General features: G+C 69.7%; 1 protein-coding gene across 1 annotated transcript; it reads right to left on the bottom strand.

Annotated features, from left to right (window-relative positions):
• Positions 1 to 13,150: 13,150 nt before the first annotated feature.
• Positions 13,151 to 16,498, bottom strand: VENTX (VENT homeobox). Its single transcript, XM_026010731.2, has 3 exons — positions 16,264 to 16,498; positions 14,506 to 14,666; positions 13,151 to 13,808 (listed from the first exon to the last, which is right to left on the bottom strand). Exons 1-3 carry the CDS (start codon positions 16,496 to 16,498, stop codon positions 13,428 to 13,430), a joined length of 777 nt encoding a protein of 258 aa, XP_025866516.2. The 3' UTR covers positions 13,151 to 13,427.
• Between the last annotated feature and the right edge of the window lie 1,003 nt (positions 16,499 to 17,501).

The following is a 17,501-nucleotide window of genomic DNA, read 5'->3' as shown; positions in this document are numbered from 1 at the left end:
TTCTCTGAGCTCGTGTGTCTGCTATGTCACAGGCCTGCCCTGCACCCTCCTGTGCAAAGACCCTTCGGAGTCACAGACTCTGGAGGACACAGGCCACTGTGTGTGCACAGGGTGGGGCCTTGCCCACGACTCCTGCGTCCCCCCCTACCCAACCCCACCCCCCAGCCTCCGGTTAAAGGCTGGTTGTTTACCTTCCAGTGGGGACCCAGCCAGGGGGCCCTGGGAGCACCCGGACACGGGGGGTGCAGGAGCTGCTAGAGCAAAAGGAGCAGGCGCTGGGGGTGCTGCAGGGGGTGGTCAAGGTACAGGGACCCGGGTGCCCCTCGGGGAGCAGAAGGGGCACCTTCCCTTCCAGGAAAACATCTCAACTATGGAATATTCCAGAAGCAAGGAGCGGAGTCTGGTGGGCCTGCACTGCCCCGCCCCCCCGGGACTCCTCACCAGTTACCAAAGCCCAGGAGCCCCGGGGTCACAGCCAGGCACAGGTGCCCCCACCTGTGCATGCTGGGGCCGTCAGGGCCAGAGCAGCTCCCATGCCACATGCCTGCTCCCTGTGCCCCTGCACTAAGGGTCCCCGGTTCTGGGCCCAGGAGGCCGCAGGGAGGGTGGATGTGTGGGCCCAGGAGTCGGGGGTCAGGTCGGAGGAGCCAGGCCGGTTCCCTCGGGGACCCCAGATCCTGATGAGCCAGTTCCTGGAGGAAACGGGAAGCATGCTGAGCGCGGAGAGGAGGTGATGGGCCCCGGGTGCGAGCGGACCCGCAGGGAGCAGCCCACCAGCCGCTGGTGGGGTTGTTGCCCACGAACGCTTTCGCAGAGGGAAGATCAAGGCCCCGGGAGCGCCGGCCCGTGTGGCCCCTGTGGATGGTGGGCAAGGTGGGGGCTCCGTCTGCGGAGGTGCCAACCCCCGCCCCCTCCAGCTGATGCAGCGTCTGTGGAGGTGCCAACCCCCGCCCCCTCCAGCTGCCGCAGCGGGGGACTGAGGCCCTCACACCACTCACTTCCCTCGGGGGTTTGGGGCAGACGTACAGTTGCCTCCTCTCAGCCCGGGGCATTGTCTGGGCCTGTGCTTCCCGCGGGGGACGTTGTGCTGAGGCGGGGCGGGGGCGCGGGGCGGGGGCGCGGGGCGGGGGCGCGGGCGGCCATCCCCGTGGGCTGCTGACTCTTGGAAGCAGGCTGAGCACGAGCCGCGGCCGCCGCGCACCCCTTTCGTCCAGCGTCCGGCGCCCATGAGCCCAGCGGAGCCGAGCAGAGCCTGCCCGAGCCCCGGCCGGGGCCCGGGGTGCAGCTCCCGCCAGCCGGGCCCCGGAACACAGGGCGAGGGGGAGCGCCCGCCCCTCCCGTGACCACCCCTTCCTCTGCGTCCTGCGCCCCGACTCCCTTCCCGCCGCCCAGAACACCCCGCTGCATGGTCACCCGTCACCCGTGGGGCTCACGCCGCTGTCGGCCTGGGCTGAGGCTGCGCACAGGTGCCGGGGCGCTCCCGGGGTGCCGGCACCCCTCGGACCCGCGTGCTCTCAGGTTCTGCACATGAAGGTGGCCGGGCTGGAGCGCCTGGGAGAGCTGGGGACCCCGTGACCCGCTGCCCAGCGCCCCCAGCGCCCCAGGGCCCCCAGCGCCCCAGGGCCCCTGCACCCAGCAGGCTCAGGGCGGGCCGCTGCGGCCCGGGGTGCTCAGGGGAGGTACGAGGGCGCCCAGCCCCCCACCCCCCAGCTCCCCCGCCCTGTCGGCAAGTGAAGACGTGGGCCTTGTTCCCTCCAGCCCGAGCTGTGCTGGCGTCATTGCGGACGCGCAGTTCCTCTCTGGGGGGTGTTGCGTCACGCAGGCAGTTGGCGGAGCTGCAACATCCTGCAGCAGCTACACTGGCCTCCTGTGGAGGGTTCTGCGGAGGCGCTCTGGGGTGCACCCCTGGGCTCGCCCCAGGTTCCCCAGGGAAGGGGCACGTGAAGAATGGGACGCGCCCTCGATGAGTGGCTCCAGGCGACCCCCCAAGACGGCCTGGTGCTGCTCTGGGGTCCCCTGGCCTGTGGGACTGCAGGGGGCTGCACCCTCCTGCTGGGAGCACCCCTCCCCCCCCGCTCCCAATGCCTGCGCCCCACCTTCTGCGGCCTGAGCCTGGCCCTGTGGAGCTCAGGAAGCTGCGTCAGAGCCTCAAGCCACCTCAGCAGCCCTGAGTCAGACTGTCCAGGCCCCGCAGCCACCGAGGCCCGCGTCGGGGCTTGCAGCTGGGTGCAGCAGGGCCCAAGGTTTTGGTCCCCAGCCAGGAGGCACGTGGAGACTCGGGTCCGGTGGCATCTGGGCGGCACCTGGGCACCGCGGTGGATGGAGGGGGGCTCGGAGGTCTACACAGCCTGCCCCTGCAGGACGGGGAGCTGCCGGGCGGTGGGGGGCCCGGCTCCTGCTCCGGGGTCCACACCCCACTAGCCCTGGACGTTTGGGCTACAGGCGGCGCTTGCTTGTTCCGGGACGTCAGCGTCAAGAGGCACAAAATCTGCCTGGACACCGGGTCACCAGAGCCCACAGCGGCCTCTTGGCGGCTGCGGGACGGGTGGAAGGTGGCCGAGCCCGGATGTGCAGGGGCCGGTACAGCCGGGGACCCGCCTGCCTGCTCCTGCCCAGGGCTCACCGGTAGAGGTGGCCCTCGGGGCTGCGTCCTGGGGTAGAGGCGGGACAGCGCTGGCCCCACAGCCTGGAGCAGTCCTGAGCATCTGGGGCTGGGTGGGAGGGGCACGTCCTGCCAGCCCTGGACCCAGACCTGGTGGGCCGGTGGCCGGGCACTGGGTTCTGGGTCCTCAGTGGTGACTCCGCGGGACAGAGGGGGGGCAGCTGCAGCCCTGCAGGCTGTGTTGGGTCCTGGGCCACTGCAGAAGCCCTTCCCCAGCAAACACCTCCAAACTGAGACCCCAACGGGGGCTCCCTCTGGCCCCACAGCACCCATGACCTTGGTGCCGTCTAGGGTGCCTCACAGGGGACTCCAGGTAGGAGGTGTGGGTCTGCAGCCCCTCGGGGCCTCCCCAGTGTGCCTGCATCTCGGGGTGCCCCGGGTTGCGGAGCTGGGGTTCCCTCAGGGCCTGGACAAAGCTGATGACAGCGGGGCACCAGGGTGCTGTGGGCCCCACCACCCAGTCCTGTTTCCCGGGGCACCTAGGGCCACCTCAAGGTCAGGCCCAAGAGGCTTCTGGACCCTCCCCTGGGGAGGTGGGACCCCAGCACCGGGCCACAAACTCCCTCTGAGGGGCCTCATGCAGGTTCTGGGAGGGGAGCCCACCTGGCCTGGGCGCTCAGGCCTCTGCAGCGCGGGGTGGGCTGGGGCTCGACAGCGGGGCTGCTGGGGCTGCGGGCTGGGCCGGGTCACAGCCCCCCAGGTGCACGGAGTGGCCACCTCCCGGGTGAGTGACCGGCCGCGTCGGGAGGAGGGGACGTTAGGACCAAGGAGCCCCGCCACCGCCCCCCGCAGCTGCTCTCCCAGTTCGAATCAGCTGTGGGTGGGTGGACGGAGGGCAAGTGCCAGAGCCCGATGCTGCCCGCGGGCCCGCAACGAGCCCCTGCACCGGTGCAGACCCTGGAGCAGACCCCAGAGCCGCTGCCCGAGGTTCCCGGGGCTGCAAGAGGGCGGGAGGGGGGCAGGGGGCAGAGCTCGGGGCCCTACAGTCTTGTTTTTAAGCTTTTAAGGGGAAGGCGAAGGCGGCACAGGCTGCAGACCTGCACGGTGACCCCACCGCCTGCCCAGGAGAGCCCAGTGCCCCGGCCTCTGTGCAGGGGCAGACCCGCTCCCCCCCCCCACTCCTGGGGTGGCCCTGGGTCTACCGGCTTCCTCATTTGTAAAATGGGGAACTAAGGATCCCACTGCCCCTCCCGCCCCCGGGCTGGCCCAACCCCCACCACGTGGACTCTCCTTCCGGACCGGACCGGAGATGGGCGACACCCAGTGGGGAGTGTGGGGCTGCGACACGCGGTGCCCAGCTCGGCCGGGGCCTGGGAGCGCTGCTGCGGGGGGGGGGGGGGGTGTCCCCGTGGGCAGACGCCTGACCGCAGGGCCTGCCCCCCCATGCCCGCCTGCTGCCTCAGGAGCATAGGTTTTCATGAATTTTTGTTTTTTTTGTTGTTGTTTTTTTGGTTGGTTTTCATGAATTTTGAAACAACGGATCCGACTGTCGTCCCCTCGCACCCCCGTTTCCAGCCCCACGTGTGCGTGTGCGCGTGCAGGAGGCTGGGGAGCCCCGGCCCGACTGCTGGGACACGCAGCACCTCCTGGCGGCCTGTGGTGCCGCGGGCAGTGGTGGGGAAGCAAGGGGCAGGGCCCTGTCCCTGCTGGTCCCGGTCCTGGTCCTGGCGAGTGGGACGACGGGGGCGGGGGGCAGCATCCCCACCTTGGTGACACAGGCCCTCCGGTGGCAGAGGGAACCGCAGGCAGCGTGGGGCCGGGGAGGGGAGTGACAGGCGGTGGAGAGCGGTGGCCAGGGCAGTCCCGCGGGGTGGACACAGGAGGTTGGTGGCCCTGGCCCTGGAGCAGCAGGTGCAGAGAGCCCGGGGTCCGAGGCCTGCGGGCTGATGGGTCACGGCTTGGGGATCCTTTGCTCTGAGAAAGGTGGGAGCCGCTGGTGGGCGCTGGGCAAGCGAGCAGCTCACCGTTGCGTCATGATCCTCGTGACCCCGACCCCCAGTGGACGAGGCCTGGACGAGGCAGCGGACGCCTGAGGAGCCCGTGGCTCTGGCTGCGCTTTGGAGGCGGAGGGAGCAGGATGGCACCGGCGTCCTCGGCGTCGCTGATGAGACGCGTCCAGAAAGCCAACAAACGGGAAGGATGCCTGCATCCCAGGGGGCGCGCCACCCCGGGGCCCGGGGTCACCTGGGGGTCGGGGTAGTGCCTGGGCTGGGGGGGATTCTGGGCGGGGAGCGCGGCCGCTGGTTCAGAGCTCAGCACGTGTCTTTGCGGCGCCCCCTGCACCAGCGTCCCCTGCACCGGCCCCCCTGCACCGGCCCCCCCTGCACCGGCCCCCCTACACCCAGACCCCCTGCACTGGCCCCCCCTGCACTGGCCCCCCTGCACCCGGACCCCCTGCACTGGCCCCCCCTGCACTGGCCCCCCTGCATCCAGACCCCCTGCACCAGCCCCCCTACACCCAGACCCCCTGCACCGGCCCCCCCTGCACCGGCCCCCCTGCACCGCCCCCCCTGCACCGGCCCCCCTGCACCCGGACCCCCTGCACCGGCCCCCCTGCACCGCCCCCCCTGCACCGGCCCCCCTGCACCCGGACCCCCTGCACCGGCCCCCCTGCACCGCCCCCCCTGCACCGGCCCCCCTGCACCCGGCCCCCCCCGCACCTGTGCCCCCTGCACCCGCCCCCCCCCCCGCCCCCGCGTCTGTAAGGGAGCCCCGGGGCGCGTGGGTGCCGAGACACGCCCTGCTGATCGGAACCGCGTTGCTGAGAAGGCCCGTTTCTGCAGAACTTACTTCAGAAACAACGTATGAAATTTAGGTCAAAGCTTGAAATAAGTCGGAGCGCACGCAGCAGAGGCGAGGACTGCGTGGCCACGCGGCCCGGGCGCGGGGAGCCAGCGTGAGGACCCGGCTCCTTGGGGACCGTCCCCCTCCGTGTTGCTGTTTCCACAGCTGTTGTTCTGTGACCGGGGAAACCACGGCAACTAAGGGTTCTTCCCGGCGCCCGGGAGCTGAGAGCCCCCCAGGGACCAGGGGGCGCAGGAAAGCTCAAAACTGGACGAAGCCTGGACCCACGGCCCCGGCCCACGGCCCCCCCCCCCCCGCCATGAAGCAGCCTCGGGCCAGGCGGCGGCTAATGGGCATCCTCAGGGTGGCCCTGTCCCCGGGGGAGAGACCCCACATCCAGACCCTTCGGGCCCTCCACGCTCTCCCCCTGTTCTCAGAGGGGCTCGGCCTCCCCCCACGCGGTGAAATAAACGGATACCTCCCCCACCCCTGCCCCTGCCCCCATCCCTCGGGCCGGCCTGGCTGCCGTCCAGGCAGAGGTCAAGGGGGCGGGCGGGGGACCGCGGGTCCGAGGAGGGGCTGCAGGGCCAGGCTAGAGGCTGCGGCACCCTGGATGTCCCCGCGGTGGCCGTCACCCGCATGGGGATCGCCCCCCAGGCTCCTGGCCCTGGTTGGCACGGGGCCAGCTTGCCCGCCCTGCCCCACGTGGAGCCGTGTCGAGCCGCTGACTGGCGGGTGCTGAGCCCCCTCGAGGCTCCCAGGGAAGCGCCCACCCTCCAGGCTGGGCCCCAGGAGAGACCAGCAGGGCTGAGGGTGGAGGGTCAGCTGGTCCCTCCTGAAGACGCGCACCATGCCTGCCCCCCTCTCGCAGGGCCGCCGCCCCGGCCCTGCCCTGGCCCACCCTCCCTTACCCGCTGCCCAGTGTCCCTGGGGGCCCAGCTGCGGGCACTTGCCCGGTCACCCCTCCAGCGCCTGGGGACAGAGGGCAGGGGCTCTGCTCACTTGCATTCCCAGGCTCGGAGGCCTCGCTGTCCCTCCCCATCAGGGTCCCAGAGCACCCACACCCCGTGCAGGCCCACCCACACCTGAGCGCACACTCAGTCCCCCGGGGCACCCTCCTTTGCTCCCCGCCGAGGGTCCCCGGCGCCTGGGCCCTGGATGCTGGGCTCGGCTTGCTGTCGGGGCCTCGGTTCCCCTCAGCAAAGGGCCCCAGGACCGGGGCTCCCAGAGCTGCCAAGGGGCCTGCGGTTGGGGGGCCGGGGGCCGAGGGCGTGTCTCCGTGGGCGAGCTGGCCGAGGACCCGAGGGACACGAAGGGACCACGAGTGAACGGCAGTGGCCGTCTCAGAGCCCCGTCCCAGCGTGAAAGCCCCCGAGCCCGGGGCAGTGGGGACCTGGCTCAGCCTGGCTCCAGGCCGGGGTGCGGGGCCCAGCCGGGGCGGGCGGGCGGGAGTGCGAGGGGTGCTGAGGCACACGCACAGGGCTGCCCGGTCAGCACTTCCTCGTGGGTGCGGGTCCCGGAAAGGCCAAGGGTGCCCGGGAAGGGCCTGTGCGCAGTGGCCTTGGACGGCGGAGGGGGGTTCCCACGGCTGCTGCGCTCGGGCCGCCCGAGAAGTGGAAGAAAATATCAAGAAGCCGGATTATCTCCCCCAGAGGGAGTCACAGCCTTGAAACCCTGACGCAGGGAGGCCCAGGGAGGCCGAGGCAGGGCCCCCCCTGCCAGCCTTAACCCTTTGCCGCCCCTCCCGTGGGCCCGGCCATCCTCCTTCAGAGCCTCTGGGCACAGGCTGCAGGTGGCCCCAGGTGGCCCCAGGTGGCCCCAGGTGGCCCCAGGGACCCAGGAGCCTCCCCTGAGGTCAGGCTGGTCACTCCGCCCCCCTGCCCAGGGCGCCCGGGCCCAGGTGGTCCCAGCAGCACCCGCCCAGCCCAGGGCCGAGGATGCAGACCCAGCCTGGTTTCCGGGGAGTCCCCGCCACAGACACCTTGGGGAGCAAGTCGGAACCAGGCCCCACCTCACTCCAGGCAGATGAAGGATTAACGGTTGCTGCTCCCCAGCCCTCGGCGGAAGGGCGCCCTCGTTTTAGTGGGGAGCTCGCTCCCCTGGGTGGGCTCCTGCAGGCCGGATTTCCACACCCAGATGCAGCCTTTACCTTCATGCTCCAGGGGGCTTGGCCATTCTCGGGCAACTGAGGCCAGGAGTGTCGCCCCGGGGAGCTGGGCCTCTGTGGAGGGAGGGGCTGCTGACCCCGCCTGGCCCAGGCTGCAGGGCGCCCGCAGGGAGCACCGGGGAGCTGCATCCAAGAAAGTGTGGGGCAAGCTGGGGTGCAGGGGGGCTAGGCAGGCCGGGGGGCCTGGGCACACTGGGGCGCAGGGGGGGCTAGGCAGGTTGGGGTGAGGGCAGGCTGGGGGGCCTGGGCAGACTGGGGTGCAGGGGGGCTAGGCAGGTTGCAGTGCAGGGCAGGCTGCTGGGGGGCCTGGGCAGACTGGGGTGCAGGGGGGCTAGGCAGGCTGGGGGGCCTGGGCACACTGGGGTGCAGGCTGGGGTGCAGGGCAGGCTGGGGGGCCTGGGCAGACTGGGGTGCAGTGGGGCTAGGCAGGCTGGAGGGCCTGGGCACACTGGGTGCAGGCTGGGGTGCAGGGCAGGCTGGGGTGCTGGGGGGCTAGGCAGGCTGGGGTGCAGGGCACACTGGGTGCAGGCTGGGGTGCAGGCTGGGGTACAGGCCGGGTTGGGGGTCTGCAGACCCGTGGGCTGCCCTCGGGGCACAGAGAAGAATCAGCAGAGTTAACTGCAGGGCCAGGGCTGAGGCGACAGCCGGGGCAGCCCCTCCGCACGGGAACAGCACAGGGAGGGAGCGAGTCGTCTTGAAGGACACCCCTTATCGCCCATCAGCCCGGTGCCAAGCACGTCCTCCCAGGGCCAGCAAGGACGTTTTCTGTCTTGTAGGCAGAGGGAGGGCTGGGTCCGGGGTGTGTGCAGGGGTGGGGGCCACTCTTGGGGTCCAGGGTGCCCAGGGTTTAAGTGGGTGACACTTTAAGCCCCCTCGCAGGGGGCTCTGGCCGGGGGACAGCGCCCAAGACGCAGAGCCCAGGCCTTGGTGGACCCCGGGGGCTGGCGGACGGGACGGCTCCCTGGGGGTGGGGTCTGCGAAGACCCGGTCCCTCTGCCGGCCTCCCCGGGTCCCTTGTCTCCCCCTGGGGGGCCGCATGCACACAGCGATCTGACCCGGGCCCCCTGCAGGCAGGAGCTGCCCGGCGGCCGAGGGTGCGGGCACGGCCCCAGGTCTGAGGGTCACTCGGTGCGAGGCGACCAGGTGGCGGCTGGGAGTGGGGCAGGCGGCCAGGGCAGCCCAGTGGGGTCCTGCTGCCGGTGACTCTCCCGACGGCTCTACCAGGCTGACCTGGATCCGCAAACGCCGTGTGTGCGGGAGGCTGGGCTGCGGGGGTCGGGGCTGGGGTACCCCACGGAGCGCCCGGCCCCTCGGCGGCCTCGGCCTGGCAGGAGCGGAGGGAAGATCCCGGGCACAGGACCTCCCTGGTCACCGGGGGCTCTCAGTGGGTCCGGGCCCTGCCCACCCCCGCGGGGGACTGGCCACCCCACACCCGGATGACACCTTGGGCTGCGGGGGCCCATGAGGTGACGGCGGGGGCCAGTGACTCCCAGCTGCCGGCCACTTGGGGCCCCGGCCCGACAGGCCTCTCCATACCCTTCTGGGCTCCTGATAATCAGGAAAACAAGTTTAAGGAAACAAAGGGGCGACGCAGGGATCGATGCTTGGGAGCAGGGCCTGCCCCACCCACCGTCTGTCTGTCTGTCCTCCCAATGACCCACCTCAAGGAGCCCAAGGTCAAGGGCGACAGTGTGTTTCCCAGAAGCCCTGGGGCAGGTCTGTGGGGCCTGCGACCCGGGGCACCAGGCAGGACCCCTGTGGTATCGGCTGGGGTACGGGCTCCGCAGCCGCTCCCCGTCCAGCCAGTGTGAGCAGGTTTGGGGCACCCCTGCCTCCTCCAGCAGCGGACGGGTGACACCCCCTTTTTTGGGGGGGACACCCCTTTGCTTCCCCGTTGCGGTCTCAGGGAGCCTGTGTCCCCGGCCGGCCATCCGGGCTCCACGCCTCTGTGTCCATCAGCCCGAGGACCGGCCCCATGGCGACCGCAGGCCTGCAGCTGCTCAGGCCACCCCAGGGCCCAGGCCTCGGTGTAGCGGGTCCAGGGGCCACGCGTGTCCGCGGGAGGCCAGGGGCTGTGCGCTCTTGCGGCTTACCCCGGCGCCGTCAGGTTTATTTATTTATTTTTTTGCCGTCAGGTTTAGACGCGGCGGCGTCCACCCCATGCTGCAGGCGGGCAGCACCGAGGGGCTGTGTACACGCACACACACGCACACGCACACGCACATGCACATGCACACACACGCACACACACGCACACGCACACGCTTGCATGCACAGTCTGGGCAGGTGCCGGCCGAGGAGGTGTCAGCGGGGCAGCTCGGTTCCCGCACTGAAGTAGGTGCCCGGGCAGCGCCCGTCCACGTTGGGAGACAAGTCGGTCCCCATGGGGGGGTCCAGCACTGTGTTCACAGAGCTTCCTGGCTGCGGGTGGCAGGCAGGGGCCCAAGTCTGAAACAGAGGGTCTTCGGGTCCCCACCTGCTCGTCCGGCCCCCCCCCGCCCCCCGCGTGGTCTCGGCACGGGAGCCTCCGGTCCTTGGGCAGCTGTCCCCGGGTGCGCGGGGGCCCAGGAACAGCCGTCCACCTGACCCTCTGGACTCCCGGGCGGTGTTCCTGGGGGGGGGTCTGGGACTCGCTGCCAGGGGCTCCGGCGGGGCAGGGAGGGACAGGGACAGACGCGCACTTTCCGGGCCCTGACGCAAGCAGTGGCGCGTTGGCAGATAAGTGCGGGCCAGGCTGGCGGGCTCCCAGCTCCGGGCGGCCGCCCCCCGGCCGGGCCCTGCTCAGCGCTGTGCTCACAGCTCGTCTTTGTGCCCCAATCTCGCAGGCGTGGGGGTGGACGGGGCCTTGGCACGGCTGGACGCGGGACCCACGTGACAGCGGCCGCTCCGCCCGCCCGGCCCCAAGGTCGCTGCCTCACATAAAGGGGCCCGACGGGCCGTGCTGGAGGCAGAGCTCGGGGCCAGCAGCTCGGGGCCAGCAGCCCGCGGCCAGCAGCCCGGCTCTCCTCCCAGCTCCACGCTCTGCCGCCGCCGCCCGGGACCTGCTGCCCGGACCCGCTGCCGCCTGGACCCCCCACGGCCCGGACCTGCCGCCGGGGACCTGCTGTCACCCGGACCTGCTGCCCGGACCCGCTGCCGCCTGGACCCCCCACGGCCCGGACCCGCCGCCCGGACCCGCGCCCGCTCACGGGCCCTCCCACGGCGAAGCTGCTCGCTGTTCCCTTTTCCTATGCATATACTTCTTTGAGGGTCTGGCCTGAAGAGGTGTAAGGCATGGGAAAAGGGGGCAACGAGGTCCTCCTCGCGCCACGGAGCCGCCCGGGCCGCCGGGCGAGGTGGGTCCCGATCGCAGGATGAGGCTTTGGTGCGGGCCCCGGGGGCTCTGGACGGGCGCTGGGCCCTCGCTGACCTTTGCCCCCAGGGGCCAGGGAGCGCCCAGAGCCAGGGAATCTGCTGGGACAAGAAGTGGGTGGGGGGCAGGCCAGGGGGCTGGGGCCGGGGTGGCTCTGCAGAGGCTGCGGGGGGGGGGGGGGGCGCCGCTGGGTCAAGACGATTCTTCGTGATCCTGTAACCGCGAGTGTCGTTCATGTTCTGGTCAGAAATGTCAATAAAGCTAATTTCGTTGGAACCTAAATGTGATTGTTTTGACAACTGGTTTGAACCGAAGCCGCGTGGGTTTGTGCGGGGCTGTCTCCCAGCTGCCGGGGGTTGGGGGTGAGGGGGGCTCGGGGGAACTTAGGGAGGAGCACGTGGACACGGACATGGGGCCCACATGGCTCCCGGCGCAGCGGGGACAGCGCAGCGGCCTGGTGACACGTCACGCGGCCGGGGAAGGGCTGGGATCCGCCAACCGGGGTGGGGGCCCGCGTCCCTGGAGCCTAGGGCCTGAGGTTCCCGTGTAGACAAATGGACAGGAGCTTCCACGGCGACTGTGGGGCCTTGGTCGGCGAGTCGCCCAGCAGACCGGCCCCTCGGCCCCTGCGCCCGGCGCCCCCTGCCCTCCTTTGATGGCTCCTCCCCCCAGGGCCACGGTGGGGGGGGGGCGGGCGGCCCCAGGAGACCTCGGGTGCAGGCGCCACCCCGGGGCCCAGCACCGCTCAGTATGGCCAGGAGAGCAGCTCCCGGGAGGGGGAGGGGCAGAGCCGTCCCCAAGGCTGGCGTCAGCCGCAGCCACAGCGGGGACACCCTCGGAGTGTGGGGACGCAGTCCTGCGAGCAGTGGGGTGGGGGGGCTCACCCACGAGCCACACTGTGCCTTCCCTGGGGAGGGGGTTCCCAGTCATCCACGACCTGCGCGTTGCGGGGGGAGGGTCCTGGGGGCTGCAGGGGGTGCCAGGGCCGCTGTGTGGGGGCCTCACGCTGCCCCTCGGGCCACGGCTGCTGGACGAAGGTGGGGTCCCGGGGACAGTCCTCCCTCTCGCCCGGGCGCCCCGGACTGGAACGTGTGCGGAGAATCGTGCCACAGGCCAGGAGCTGCGTGTTCTCACCGGTCACTCCAGGCGCCCCGAAGCCGGCCCGGCAGGGGCAGCGTGTGTTCAGCAAGCCCGTGACCTCCGCTCTGCTGGCACGGCTGGGGGTGCCCGCCCCCTCCCCCGCTCACCGCCCGGGGCCCTCGGCCTGTAGGCTGGGCCTGCACCCCCAGCCAGGCCCCTGCAGCCCCACGGCCTGGACACAGGCTCCACCCCTGGGACCCATGACCTGGCCCTGTAGCCACCTGGTGTTTCAGACGCGAGACCTGCAGGGAACTGGGCTGCTCCTGGCCCGGGCTTGACCCCCCACGGAGGGAGGTGGGGGAGGCCTGTGGCGCCCGGCCCTTCGGACAAGTGACCTCCGAGGAGCACCAGCTGGCGTCCACTATAAAGCCCCCATTTTCTGTAAACTAGAATGTAGGTTTTTGGCAAAAAGACTATTATCTCACAGGCTCCTGTGTCTGCTGAGCCCCAGCCGGCTGTCCTGTGCTGGTCACAGCGGAGGGCGACTGCTGGTCATGAAGGCCACTCGGGTTACAGAGAGGAGGCCCAGGGGTGTCCGCTGCCCGGAAGTGAGCTGCTGCTTCAGCCGCGGGATGCCCAAGCTGCGGGGGGGCGGATCCCGAGAGCAGAGGGACCACGCAGATGCACCTGGTGACATTTCCACGTTTGCACTCGAGGCTGTTAGCACGCAGCACGAGGAAGTATCCAAATCTTTTCTATGATTTTATTTTTATTTTTTTTAAAGATTCATTTATTTATGATAGAAAGAGAGAGAGAGAGAGGCAGAGACACAGGAGGAGGGAGAAGCAGGCTCCATGCACCGGGAGCCCGACGTGGGATTCGATCCCAGGTCTCCAGGATCGCGCCCTGGGCCAAAGGCAGGCGCTAAACCACTGCGCCACCCAGGGATCCCCTGATTGTATTTTTAGGTAAGCTCTCCGCCTGCCGTGGGGCGTGAACTCACAGCCCCAAGATCAACAGTCTCAGCCTCCACCATCAGAGCGGGCCAGGCGCCCCCGCAGCTTTATTTTTTCCAACATTTTATATTGAATAAATTACTCTCCTATCACAGGCTACGAGCCCAACATTTCAAAGTCCACTTTCGGCTTTGGGCTTTGTCCCCCGACCCCTCGTCGAGTCCTTAAACCGAGCCTGTAGTATCCAGGGAAGGAGCAGCTGGGTGGGGTGGGGGTTCCAGGTCCCGGCTGCCGAGGGGGCGCAGGGCTCGCAGGGTGGACGTCTCCCGGGGAGATGCGGGGCCCTGCGCGCACCCGCGCCCTGTGGACGGCAGGTTGGCCCCGCTCTGCTCCCGCTCCCGGCGGCCGCTGGGCTGTCACGCGTCCTCAGAAGGCATCCCCGGTCTGGGGCAGGGCACACAGGCCCCAGGGCGCCCCGGACAAGGCCAAGGCCGGGCCCAGCTCCTGGCCCCCCGGGTCCGGGAGGCAGCACGTGGGAGGTTGTCTGCTGCACGAGGCCCACGCCAAGGCCACGGAGGCTCGATCCACTCGGCAGAGATCCCAGAAGGGGCCAGGGGGCTGCCCCAGAGCTGGAGGCCCCAGCGGGGGCGCCCAAGGACACAGCAGCCCCAGGCCACTGCGCAGGGCAGGGGGCGGAGGGCAGAAGGTCACTGGAGGGTGGAGTCCCCCGGGGAAGGGGCCGCTCAGCTGCGAGTCCTGCAGTTGGCGTTTGTGTTTCATCCGCCGATTCTGAAACCAGGTTTTTATCTGCGGGGAAACCTCCATCAGAGCAGGGGCGGGAACAGCCGCCCCCCACTAGGCCCGGCCCCCCTCACCTGCACCCCTGGAGAGCCTCACCTGCACCCAAGAAACTCACCCGCACCCAGACAGCCTTGCCTGCACCCCCGGAGAGCCTCGCCGGCATCCCCATGAAACTCACCTGTACCTGGAGAGCCTCGCCTGCAGCCCCGAGCCTTGCCTGCACCCCGAGAGCCTCGCCTGCAGCCCTGAGTCTTGCCTGCACCCGAGAGCCTTGCCTGCACCCCAAAAGCCTCACCTGCACCCCCGAGAGCCTCGCCTGCACCCCCAAGCCTTGCTTGCACCCCAAGAGCCTTGCCTGTACCCCAAGAAACTCACCTACACTCCCGGAGAGCCTCGTCTGCAGCCCCGAGAGCCTCACCTGCACCCCCGAGCCTCACCTGCACCCCCGAGAGCCTCACCTGCACCCCCGAGAGCCTCGCCTGCACCCCCAACTCTTGCCTGAACCCTGAGAGCCTTGCCTGCATCCCGAGAAACTCACCTGCACCCTCGGAGAACCTCACCTGCAGCCCCGAGAGCCTCACCTGCAGGCCCAAGAGCCTCACCTGCAGCCCCAAGAACCTCACCTGCAGCTCCGAGCCTCGCCTGCAGCCCCAAGAGCCTCACCTGCACCCCTGCACCCCGCCTGCAGCCCCAAGAACCTCACCTGCACCTCCGAGAGCCGCATGTCGCGGGCCAGGCGCCGGCGCTCCAGGGGGCCCAGGTAGCGGCGCCGCCGGAAGGCGCTCTCCAGGGTGCTGAGCTGCTCTGCGGTGAAGGCCGTGCGCACGCGGGGCACCCGCAGGCCGTCCCCGTCCCTGCCCCACCCTGAGGGAGGACGGAAACGCCATCAAACGCCATCAGCCGTCGGCCCACGCGGGATGGGGGGGGCCCAGGACTCAGTGTGTCAGGGTGCAGGCCCCTCCCCTGCCGGCTGGAGTGTGGGCTGGGGTCCGGGCGAGGAGGGCGCCTGGCGAACAGCTCTGCAGCCCCCCAGCAGTTTCACCCACGACGGCGGTGCCCCCAGGCTGCCCGCCCCCAACGTGAAGCTCTGGCAAGTCTGCGTTAGTCCTTTTTTATTGATTTAAGATTTACTTCCCTTGGGGGGCGGCCAGGGGGAGAGAGCACGTCCGGCAGACTCCCTGCTGAGCTTGGAGCCCGACCCCGGGAGACCCCGAGATCAGGACCTGGGCCGAAACCAAGAGTCAGACACTCAAGCAGTGTCCCCCGGCGCCCGTGTGTCCGCCGGGAGGTGGCGGGAGGCGCGAGCGCTGGCGTGCGGAGCTCGGCTACCTGCTCGGGCCTCACCCGAATGCCAACGGGCTCTAGTCCTGGTGTGGGGGAGCAGAGCTTACCAAGGACTTTAACGCTTCCCTGGAAGCAGGCAGGGGACCAGAGGAGCGACCCTTGCTTTGGAGGGGGCGGGGGCAGGGTGTAAGGAGTCGGGGCGCAGGGATGACTGGCTGGCTTTTGTTGGGGAGGGGGCACTGGTTGCAGAGAATAAATGTAGAATTTAACTTCATTGAAGTATAACATTTTCCCCTAAGATCAAACTCTTTCAAAAATGAACTTAACAGGGGCACCTGCCTTTGGCTCAGATCGTGATCCCGGGATTGGGATCGAGTCCTGCATCGGGCTCCCTGCATGGAGCCTGCTCCTCCCTCTGCCTGTGTCTCATGAATAAATAAATAAATCTTAAAAAGAAAAGAATTTAACAGATAACATCAATCCCACTTTTGATCACATAGGGCTTTTTTTTTTATTTTAAAGATCCTATCCATCTGTTCACGAGAGACACAGAGAGAGAGAGGCAGAGGCACAGGCAGAGGGAGAAGCAGGCTCCATGCAGGGAGCCTGATGTGGAGCCTGATGTGGGACCCGATCCCGGGACTTTAGGATCACGCCCTGGGCCAAAGGCGGCGCCAAACCCCTGAGCCACCCCGGGCTGCCCTGACCACGCAGGGCTTTAAACCTAAAAGCAATGATTAGGTCACAAAGACCGAGAAACGCTCCGCAGCGAACAGCAAGGGGTCAGGGGGACGCCCTGCAGCCGAGGCCCGGAGCTCCCAGGTGCAGGCAGCAGGGCGCCCCGAGGCGCCCCGAGCCACCCCCGCAAGGCCGCCGGTGCACCGTAACGGGCCGGGGTCCCGAGGCCTGGGCGCCCAGTGGGCGGGCTCTGTGAGCTTCAGGACGTGCGTGTCCAGCCCCGACGGCCGACCGCACGCCGGAAGCCCGGTTCCCCCACGGAGCGAAATGACCGTGTCATGGCTCAGGGCCACACGCCAGCCCTTCCAGGATGTGGGAGGGGGAGCCCCAGGGGGCCTGAAGACAGGAGACCCCGCCCCCGTGGCTTTGTAGTCCAGGCCTCCCCCCAACCCTCCCAGCTCCCATCTGGGAAGGGAGGCATCCCCGGCCCCAGCCTTACCAGCCGTGGGCGTCCCGGGCGCACACGCTTCTGAAGACTTGGCCTCCTCCACGCCCGCACCGTGCGGGGGTTCCCCGCTGCTGCACCCCCTGGAGGGAGCGGAGACGCCCCCCCGAGGGGCTTCAGCGGGCCTGGAGGGCGGTGATGGCCCCCCGCGGCTGCTCTGGGAAAGCCAGTCCACCGAGCCGAAGCTGGACGGCCGGCGACCGCTGGGCAGGGGAGGGGACGGAGACATGGCGGCTCACAGGACAGAGGGGGTGACGCACAGGGTCCCCGCAGCACGGACGGCGGCTAAGGCACCAGGTCGGCCGCCGCCTTAGCGTTTATAAGCTCCGGAGGAGGCGGGTGGGAGGCCGCCCTGCGAAGCCGCTCAGAGCCTCGCCCACCCCCAGATAAGTAGCACCTAATTGCCTTCGATTCAGAGGCACAAAAGAGGCCATTCACACCTCCCCCGGCTCCGAGATGTCTGCGGGGCGGGGCTGAGCCCCGGTGGAGGCTGGTCACGTCCTTTCATCCCCCACCCCCACCGGGTGGCCCCTCCCAGCTGAGCACCCAAGCTGGAGGCTTGTCCTTCGGGGTGAGGAGCCACCTCCTCTCCAGCCCGCGGGGTCTTCGGTGCCGAAGGCGGCAGGTGTGCCCACCTGAGGGAGGGCAAGCTTCCCGGAGGGGGAGCAGCGTTACTGTGGGGGGGGTCCCAGAGCAGGTGCCGCTGCCTCAGGCTGTCCTGTCCGGCGCGGGGAGGGACGTAGGGCCGGGTGGGTGCTGCTGCCCGGGGAGCACCCGCCGGCCCTTCCCTCTCAGACGGTACTCGGTGCCCCCCACCCCCGCCTCCACTCTGGAGCCTCAGAGCGGCCGGCAGAGGCGGGGAGGAGGGGTTGCCCTCAGGAGTGCGGCCCCGCCCTGCTGCTCCCGGAGGACCCAGCGGGAGGGATGGAGCAGCCCGGTGCTGCCCAGAAGGGCCGCCCCACTGCCCAGCAGGGCCCAGAGCTGCCAGGGACGTGGCAGCCTGGGCTCAAGGCCTGTCCTCTCTCCGGGGACCCAGCCCCCTCCCTCCTCCGCTGCTGGCCACCACCACTTTCTGCAGGACGGGACCGAGGGCCAGCGCCTTCTGTGTCCACGGTGACCCGGGGAAGCCCAGAGCCCCCACCCCCCCACGCCCGCCCCCTGGGTGTGGTGGCCCCAGCCCACCGGCCGACTCCTGGGGGCGCCGGCGCCAGCCTGGGCGGGACCGCGGGATC

The sequence above is a fragment of the Vulpes vulpes genome, chromosome 15 (genome assembly GCF_048418805.1).
Source record: "Vulpes vulpes isolate BD-2025 chromosome 15, VulVul3, whole genome shotgun sequence".
NCBI classification, from domain to species: domain Eukaryota; kingdom Metazoa; phylum Chordata; class Mammalia; order Carnivora; family Canidae; genus Vulpes; species Vulpes vulpes.
The sequence above is the reverse complement of the archived record's forward strand: the minus strand, read 5'-3'. Positions and strand labels throughout refer to the sequence as shown.

Coding starts and splice junctions, on each gene's coding strand:
- VENTX (XM_026010731.2), bottom strand. CDS start 16,498: ATGTCTCCGTCCCCTCCCCTGCCCAGCGGTCGCCGGCCGTCCAGCTTC. Junction 14,667..16,263: donor GCCCGGGACGCCCACGGCTG/GTAAGGCTGGGG, acceptor GTCCTCCCTCAG/GGTGGGGCAGGGACGGGGAC. Junction 13,809..14,505: donor TGCGGCTCTCGGAGGTGCAG/GTGAGGTTCTTG, acceptor GTTTCCCCGCAG/ATAAAAACCTGGTTTCAGAA.